A 9,820-nucleotide genomic window follows, 5' to 3' on the forward strand; every position below is an offset into this window, starting at 1 on the left:
ATGATGTGTTTCCAAAGAGTTTAAGAAATGAGTGTGTGTTTGTCTGTGAAAACTGTATTAGTGTGTGAAAATATGTTTATATATATGAAAATGAGTTTATGTAACTGACAAAAATCTTTTTGTGTGTTAAATGTATGTGAAAGTGTTTATATCATAGTTATTAAACCCGACTCGACCCCACGGCCGAACCGGTCAATCTGGTGAACTAGCCATTGGGTTGAACTGGATTTCTAATTGGACTATTTAAGCATGAAACTCGTTGACTGGTCAATGACCCGGTGGTTCAATCGGATAAAATCGAGAATCCGACCGTTTTTGTGAAAAAAATTTTGGTAAGCTTTTGCTAAGATTCAAATTTGGGACCTTAGGTATGTACCTATAATATGTTCACCACTAGACCACTTGCCAAACATTACTTGAGTAGCTTTCTTATAATATATGAATGTTTTGTCAATTCTATCTTTATTCTTTTTTTTTATTTCTCTAAAACAAATTTATTTGGAATCTTTTAATAAAAACTTATGACCCCCAAACTCTATAAGTTATAAAATGGATTTGAAAAATAACATATAACATAATTCATTTTAAAGATAAATATTATTTTTAATAATTTTTTGCACTTAAAATTCGTAAATAAGCTGGATAATTACACTAAACGCAGATAAAATTTTACACTTGAAATTTGGTGGATTACTAAATAAATTTATGTTTTGCTTATTCTTATAAGAATTAAATTAAATGAGCATTTGTTATGGCATTGTTTATTGCAGTTTATATCATATAACTGATATAAAAAATTATGAAACATAATATTTAAATATATTTAGTAACCCAGTGGTTCAACCACTCACCCATTGGTTGAACCAGTGATCCGTTGACCTATCTCTTTCGTTGGGTTCCTTTCTGGGTCAGGTTTAATAACTATGATTTATATATCAAAATGTATTAATTACTATGTTTAGTCATATTTGGATCATGAGTTTGAATGACCTAATATGATCCCACCCAAAATCAACCGAATTTAAAGTCGAACGGGTTGGGTATAACCTATTTAAGTGAAAACCCATCACCAACCTGTCCAAAATCTACTCAATTGCCAGGTATAAATCTCAGTAAGAAGTAGATTAACATTCTTTGATCTTAGAACATGGTTGCACAATTTTTTCTATTCATTCTACAAATATTAAGTGTATCAACAAATCTTACATTGTAAATAAAGGCATGAAAACACCAATGATAGAGCAAACTTTGTAATCCTATTGGTAGTTCCATGGCTTTGAACTAGCTCAAATTTGACCTAGGTTTTCCATTAGCATTTCTTAGTACCTCTTGCTTGACAACAGTGAAGATTCAGTCCACCACTAGATGACCAAAATCGCCCTTCAATCAAAGTTGCAGTTGAGAGATTCGATGGGAGACAGCAGTTAGAAAAATGGGCGAGAAGTGGTAGACGAAAGAAAGAGAGAGGTGCTTTTTGTTTCTGTTTTTTTCCTCCAATTAATTTGACCTGAAATCTAATTTCACCTAGATTGAAATCCGTGTATTTATCTGTTTGCGTTTCCTTTCCTTCGTTTTCTAAACCCACATTCCCTACCATTTCCTGAGATTTCTTTTCCCTAGTACGCACATTTTCTTTCATTGCTAAATGGAGGAAATTGGTTTTTAGGGAATTACTTTCCGTTTCCTCAGCCCTTTCCTTGAACCAAATAGGGCCTTAGTCTTTACACTCAACTAGTTTCATTTTTTGTTGTCCCGTGACCACTATTGAATTCTACTACTCCCTCCGTCCCAATTATTTTGTCATGTTTCAAGAATCCAATTTTTTAAAAATAGTGGTATGATTATGATGTTTGTATTTCTTTTTCCAATTTAAAAGGGGGCAACTAAGGGTCCAAATCCATCAGAGTTCATTTGATTTGAGGTAACTAATGTGTTAGAGTTGAATTTTATGCGCTGAACTTGATAGAATTGGGTGATCTTTATGAACCAAAGTTGAGTTGATAACTACTAGTTGAGAAAATTGAAGTTGGGCAGCTATAAAGTAGTTTATGGATATGATTTCTTGTACGTGTTGTTATTAGCTTGTAATCAAGCATTTGATGTGGGTATATGCATGAAACTAAAGAGATTTTAGATGTTAATGGCCAGGAAACCTTGAGTTCTAACTAATCCTTTGCAGTTTTAGTAAATTGGCCATAGCTTGGTATGAAAAAGTCAAAATTGAGTGTTGTTAGTTACATTTGAAACTAGATTCAGTGACCTTCCAACGATATAAAATCCAAGCTCTAATTCATTGTCTATTAATACCAGAATATTTGCAAAATTGGATACAAATCAGAACAGCTATAGACCGGAATTGCACTGAATTTTAGTCCAACTTAGGGCCCTTTATTGATTGACTTGCTGAATGATTCGTTCTGGATATATTTAATGTTTCAAGGATGGGTTCTAATGCCACCAATTTTTCAGTGATTTGACATATTTAACCTAATTTATGTGTGTTTAATTGATGACTACGTTTGCTAAAATTTCCACATAGGAACTTGAAAGTGCATCGAATTGTACTAAATTTGGATAAGTTTATGATCTGAATTTCTTAGTAGTTCCTTCCAAAGATAGTTAGAGCCTTGATTCTATTTTCTAACGGCATGAAATTTAGAATTTTTTGAGATATACAGCCCATGTTATGCATGTTTAATGGAACTTTGTCCATGCTGAAAATGATAGATAGCAATGCAACTCTATGGTCGACTTAAGTTTTCAAACAGATAGTTAATATTCTGATTTTACTGTTTTAGGGGAAGGATAAAGAAGGATTTGGGTTACACTATAGACAAATTCTGATTTATCTTGACTAATGAATAAGTGGCTCTTTCATATCTCCATAATTTTTAAAATGTATCATGAAAGGCTTTACTTGCTACTTTTTATGCAAAAATGTACTCCCTCCGTCCCAAAAATTTCGTCGCACTTAGAAAACTATGCTTTTTATGAATAGTTCCAGCATAGGTGAGTTGCTTACCGTTTTGTCCCTCGCCCAAGCTCTTCGTGTAAATGCAATCGGTTCTGCCATTTCAAATTAAAGCCTAAACAACTTCTGGATGGTAGGACCAGAACTTTTGTTTTGTTTGCACATATCTTGTGCGTGCTTTGCACGCTGAGGTTTCAACCAAGTTTCTCATGGTTTTTCACTCCACGCGCATATTCATATGGGCTTTTCAAACACATGAATACTGAACAAGTGGGCTCAAAGGGCACACATAACTTGATTATTGTGGGGACCAAAAGGGTAAAAGAGTGAAAGTGAATGATAAGTCTTTACTATTTTTAGCAAGTGACAAATATTTTGGGACAACTCAAAAAGGAAAGTATGACACTATCAATGGGACGGAGGGAGTATTCTGTTATATTAAATTGGATTGAGCATATGTAATTGTTCGATGACTATATGCATATGGATAATTGTATTATGTTTCAAATGAAATTGTTATACAATGTTTTAGACATATTGGACATGTTAAAACTAGTAAAGGACAAGAATAGGCTTTAGAATTGCTATATAAATGTTGGTACGACCCTACTACCGGATATAATAGTAGGTAATAGCCCTGTCATGGGTATAAAACGATACATAATATAACATCCGAAGTTATGATTTAACTAGCATATGGCCCTACCACGAGTAAGAATAGTTGGTAATGGCCCTGTCACGGGTATAAAGCATTCATAACATATTCTTTAGCTGAAGGCAAAATCGAAAGAGAAAAGATCGATAGATTGTAATTAAAGAATAATAAAATATGAATTCATGCATAGTTATGCATTTTATATATAATATGCATGTAATTTGCCTATTGCTAATTGAATTTTGTGAAATGAATTTATGAAATCTTCTATGTAATATTAACATGCTCGATCTAGTGATGATATGACTGGTCTACTTACTAAGCAAGTTGATGCTCATCCCACTTAATTTCCTTTACCTGATGAGAACTAGGTCTAGGATGGTCGGAAGATTAGTTTCAATCAGACTATGTCTCTACAGTCGATTTTTGCAAAATTGTAGCCTATATAGCTTTTGTACCCTAGTAATGTATATATATTGAAAGTTTAGTATGAAGTATTATATGAGTGATTTTTCTATGTTTGGAACTTTTGTAAGCTTATTCAAAGGTTTACGTAATGGTTGAGTTGTACTTATAAGTTCGATAGACGGTTTTGTATCCTCTCGAGAAGGTATGCTGGTGCCGCACTTCAAGTTATAAATTAAATGTTTTTAAGTATGGTTATCGGATTTGGGGAGTGATAGATGCACATTGACGGGTGTGGGGTATACATATACAATTAGTTCATCCACAGTTAAGTTTTACATTTATAAATTCTAAATACCCCACACGCGATTTTTCATGAGTATACGAGTCGAGAGCGAGTATAGGGTATTAAGGGTCGAACCCACAGGGAAGATTTTCAATTACCGGTGTTTTTTGAACTTTTTTATTATCTAAACTACCATAAACACAAAAGTAATGAAAATAACACTAGAAAGCTCCTAGAGATATGGAATTCCTTACTACTCTTGCAAATGAGATTACCGGTTAAGTGATCTTGGCTAGTTATGGCATAATTTCCTAATGTATATGAAACCTACTCTCTGTCGCGCCCCACTTTTTGGTAAAACATAAAATAATTGTTTTTTTGTTGAATTTTATTGATTTGGAAAAAATGAATTTTGTTGATAAAAACAAAAATGGGTCTAAATGGGACTTTTGAAAATGCGACGATTTGACCCAAGAAAAATAGTTCAAAAAGGGTTTTTATATGAAAAATGGAGTCGCCACTTGGTATAGAGTTAGGGTGTACCAAGTCACCCAAAAAATGAATTTTTTAAAGAAAACAAGTAAGAAACCCTTTTTAAACGACTCCTAGTCCACGTAAAACAAAGAAAAAGGTTCGGGAGTCACATTTGACGAAGGGGAAGGCAAGGATAAAAATCCAAGGCACCCCTTCGACCTAGCCAAGGCTAGTTGCGTGATTTAACCCTTATTTTCCTAATTTTTCTACCCAAAGTATGTATTTGCAATTTGGACAAAGACTAATGAATGAGAAATGCAATCCTAAATTCTACGATGTCTCTTGTGAGGTTTTTGGTCCCAAATCACATGAATTGTGGTGGCCAATAAAGGGAAACCTCATAGAGGTCGATTGATGCAAATGGTGACTCAAGTGCAAGTGTGCAAGTGTATGAAAGGATTCATGTATGAAATAATGTAAAAAAAAACAAAGTGTTTGTGTGCGAATGTGTAAAGAAAGTGCATGTGTGAATTTGTATGAAAATCAAAGTGCTTGTGTGTGCAAATGAATAAAAATAGAATAGTACATATATAAGTGAAACTTGAATTTCATTTGTGAAGTAAAGTAGATAAATGATAAAGATGTAGTGAAAAATATGGATTGAGAAATGTAAGAAAAAATGTAATTAAAAGAGTGGGAGTGATAAAAATGAAAGTATGACCCTAGGGGAATGCAACAAGTCGGGTACGGGGGTTGACTTCTAATTTTTCGACTTCGATTTTCCCTTTGATTAGAAGGCGAAACTAGCGTGCTAAGGCTATCGAGTAGCCACACTCGCTCGTTTCCCTTACCCAAGGGGGTTTCTCAGGCAAATGGACCCTATAACTAGCATGAAATGCAAAGGCCTAAAATGAAAGGGACAAGGTTAGAGGGACATGCCAAATGCCATAAAAACTAAAAAAATGCATGAAATGTAGTGGAGCATGCGAATGTGAACTAACGAGGAGGGTCCCTAAGGGTCTAGCGTTGGACTAGCCCATTCTACGAATTCCGACTAGCATTGGACTAGCGGAAACGTACATTCATCCATCACATTCATTTATAAATATAGAAAGCAAGTAGACATGCAAAATCACTTATAACACGTAGCACATAACACTTAGCATGCTCGACTAGATGCAATAGCTTAATAAAGCAAATTAACACATAGTAACTAAGCATGCAAGACAAATAAGACGATTAAAGCCCTAACTATTACATTTGCTAGCTAAAACAAAGAGGGAAGGGAAAATGGACCAAATTACTTGCTATGCCCTATCTATTACAGGCCAAGAGGTGTACACATACCCCATAAATGAAAATAAAAGAAAGATTTAAAAAATGAAATAAAAGTAAATAAATGAAAGGCATTAATAAACATTTAAGAAAACCAAGTAGGCATGCAATTTTCATTTAGCAAGTTGGATCACATAGGGAGATACACAAAAAAGATAAAAGAAAGTATACCGTCCCCTTTTGTGGTGCTAATAAGTTGGAAAAGGTTCTAAATTGAAGCTACAACCACTAAACAAAGGATTAATGCACCAATTTAATAGTAAATCAAACAACACAAATTCTTCAAAAACAAAAATTAAAGAACCACTAATAACTATGAAATTGAACCATTAGATCTCTTTAGATAATCAAACAAGTCCATATTCATCAAATGAAATTCCAAGTTAAAAGGGAAAGGAAACTCGAAGGACCCAATTGATTAATCTTTTCAAATGCTTAGGCCATGGTAGAATAAGAAGGGACTTGAGGGGTTAAAGAGCTATTGTAAGAACCCTTTTCATGCAAAAACATGCAACCTACGAAGGAGACTTGTTTCTTTAGTATATAAAAATCCTCCAAAACACACACTAAACCCCTCGGAATACAGATTTTCCATCAACAAGGGTTTCAAAAAATGAAGAATCTTAACACCTCCTTAGGACCTTTTGAGAAGAAAATAGATGAAATAACATCAATAAAAGTAGACTGCAATAGATCCCTATTAAAATCAAGTTTGACCAATTCGCTACTGTGAGTCAAGTATCTTTCTCCACTACACTCAAAGGAAGCAGGTAATAACAGCAAAAAAACAAAAGACAAGGTGCAGCAAACATTTTTAGGCAATTTACAAAATCCAGCTCAACCTCTCGGCTACTAACAAATTTTCCAGCAACTCATTAGTCTTAAATCAAATTTTTCTTCGGCTAAAACATGGTATTAGACACTCGATTTCGACATGCAAAATACTTAATTAGCCAATTAACATATCTAATTCAGAAAACAACTTCAATCATCAACACAAAATCATCTAAAAATTTCCAGAAACATCCAACAAGCCTCGGATGAATGTGCACTTGGCAGAATTCAATTTCATTTTATTTTTCTGCCTTAAACCCGTTAATTAACTATAGGCAGAACTTAATCATCTTGTAGTTTACTAATTAGTCATAGTTAGAGGTTCAAAACAACAAAATTATACCCAATGAAACTACATGACTCAAGACAAATCTCGGCAGAATCCTTTCAGCAAAACAGAATTTTTCTAAACTCCTTAATTCATCACCCAAATACATAAAATTATCATGCAAGGCCCTAATCATAATAATCATCCAAAAATTCAGTTACTTAAACATCATTTCATGCTCGAATTACTTCAGCAAAACAACATTGAAGCTGCGGTATCCACTCAGCTTCTCGGCAGAATCAATTACTTCCAAGACAGATTTTCTAATGTTTTGATTTCATCATCCGATGGTTTAAAATCATCATGCAAAGCTCAATTATCATGGTATTAACTAGTTATTCATGATTACAAACTCAAAACAACGAAATTGAATCACATGAAGCTGCAAAAATGCAGGACAAGCTCTCAGTTCCTCACTTTAGGTCCAACTCACATTTTATATATATCAAAATTCCCTTCAGCCACAAATTATTAGTCACGGCTTAAAACCAACACGCAACCCGTATTCAGCTACATGCATGATCAAACAAACAGCTACCCATCAGATTTAATCCAAAACCAATTTCGGATGTCATAAAAAACATCTAACCAGAATTTCATCCAATTTTCTCGGTTGACATGCATGCAACCAGTTTTCTGTTTCATTTTCTTTTCTTGTTCAGCCGAACCAAAAAAAACCTCCTGCAAAGCTTAATCATCTAATTTCAATTAGTCAAGAACCTAACCAAGTGAAAATCAACCACTTTTCCAGCAAATCATGCTAAAATACCCATGCAATTTCAAAAAAACTCCATCGGCAAACTGGAAAAATTGTTTCAGCAATCCATCAAATTCCATTAAAGTTTCCAGCCATATAACCAAAATCCAAACCACGTAGCTTACATGCAACATCAAATAAAAAGGTTATCTATCAAATTGGATCCTCAATTAAGCTCAGATTATCACATGGGGTCAGAATTAAAATCACATGTCCCAAATTAGTTCATCAGCAGAGACATTTAGCCAAAACAGAATTTCTGCATGCTTCATAACATCATCCGAATGTTCAAATTAACATGCATAGTCTTAATCATCACAAATTCATTCGGCTAAGTACACTTAGATGCTCAGATTGTCCTAGACAAACAGAAATACAGCTGCATTCTCTCATCAGCTCTCGGCAGCAACACTTAGCCAAAACAGAATTTCTAATGGCTTGATTTCTATCCACCGACTGTACAAGCCTCACATGCAACTCGCATATAGTTTTTTTCCACTAGTAATCAACCTAAAAAAAAGTCCAGAAATTACCTCACAACAAGCTAAGCTCCTGCACAGAAAGTCCGAAAATTTTCTCCCTCTCGGCTCTCTTCTTCCGCGGGGTTTGCTGGCTCTGGTTTGATGAGTTGCAGCTGGAAATGGTGAAATGCAGCTTGGTTGAGGTTGCAGCTGGTGGTTGTTGGTCTGAGGTTGACGGAGAAGGTGATGGTTCCCTGGTCTCCTCCCTCAGCTTACGGCAGAACAGAAACAACAAAAGAAATTGCAGTTCGGCCTCTCCCTCTCTCTCTCGGTCGATACTCCAAGGGAACTACTCACTCACGGCTCACGAATGGAATAGATACAACATAGCAGGTCTCACCCTTTTTTTTCTCAGCTCCCGAACAGAAAAGAATGAAGCAAAGAGTTCGGCTTTTACTTCTCCTCACTCGGTCGATTGTGGCAGACAGATGAAACCGAAAATGCTCCCTTCTGCTGTAGTGAATTGGGAGTAGTGTAATAGTGTGATAATGGAAGATGCCACCGGCAATAAGGATGGAAGGTGCTAGTATATGAAGTGGAAATGGATTCGGCAGAAAAATGGAATTGTGAAAATCTTTTTTTCTTTTTTTTTTTCTTTTTCTCTTTCGTTTCATTTAATAATTTAACAAAAATAAAAGTAAAACTAAATAAAAACAACAATTTTAATTGCAAACACATCAAAATAAACAAACTAAAAATAACAAAATTACCATTTTCGATCTTTTCTTTCATTTTTCATCATTTTTCATCATTTTTCTTTTTCAAAAATAAAATAACCAAAATAAACAAAATGCCAAAAGATTGAATTTAAGAGGAATGAACGTATTTTGTGAACCATTTTTCTCTTCTTTTCCTTTTATTTTACGTTAAAACTTAAAACTAAAACTAAAAGCTAAAACGTGAACAAAATTAATATGACAAATAAAACTAAAAATAAAAGACAAATGAAAAGGTAACAACTAAAATGCAGACAATCTAAAACAAAATCATGAATTAGATGCAACATACAAATTATTTAAAAATTTGGTGTCTACAGTTTGCCCCTCTTTGTTTGAGTTTTGAAAAAACTTGAGACAAAGAAGTAGACACCAAATACTTACCTGTGGTATTCGGCTGCAAAATAATTCGAACGGACAGGAATTTTTAAAAACGGGACTGACCCGAACGAGGAACTTAAAACGGGACTGACCCGAACAAGGAATTTAAAACGGGACTGACCCGAACATGTAATTTAAAACGGGACTGGCCCGAACA

At 34.3% G+C, this 9,820-nt stretch overlaps 1 protein-coding gene across 1 annotated transcript in view; it reads right to left on the minus strand.

Moving 5' to 3' along the window:
• Positions 1 to 8,579: 8,579 nt before the first annotated feature.
• LOC113774235 (mitogen-activated protein kinase kinase kinase 18-like) overlaps positions 8,580 to 9,820 on the minus strand; it is a 2,919-nt gene continuing 1,678 nt past the window's right edge. The window contains exon 2 of the mRNA XM_027318792.1: positions 8,580 to 8,777. Within this exon, the coding sequence (XP_027174593.1) occupies positions 8,580 to 8,777 (198 nt within the window). The remainder of the gene's footprint in view (positions 8,778 to 9,820) is intronic.

The sequence above is a fragment of the Coffea eugenioides genome, chromosome 6 (assembly GCF_003713205.1).
Source record: "Coffea eugenioides isolate CCC68of chromosome 6, Ceug_1.0, whole genome shotgun sequence".
Taxonomy (NCBI): Eukaryota; Viridiplantae; Streptophyta; class Magnoliopsida; order Gentianales; family Rubiaceae; genus Coffea; species Coffea eugenioides.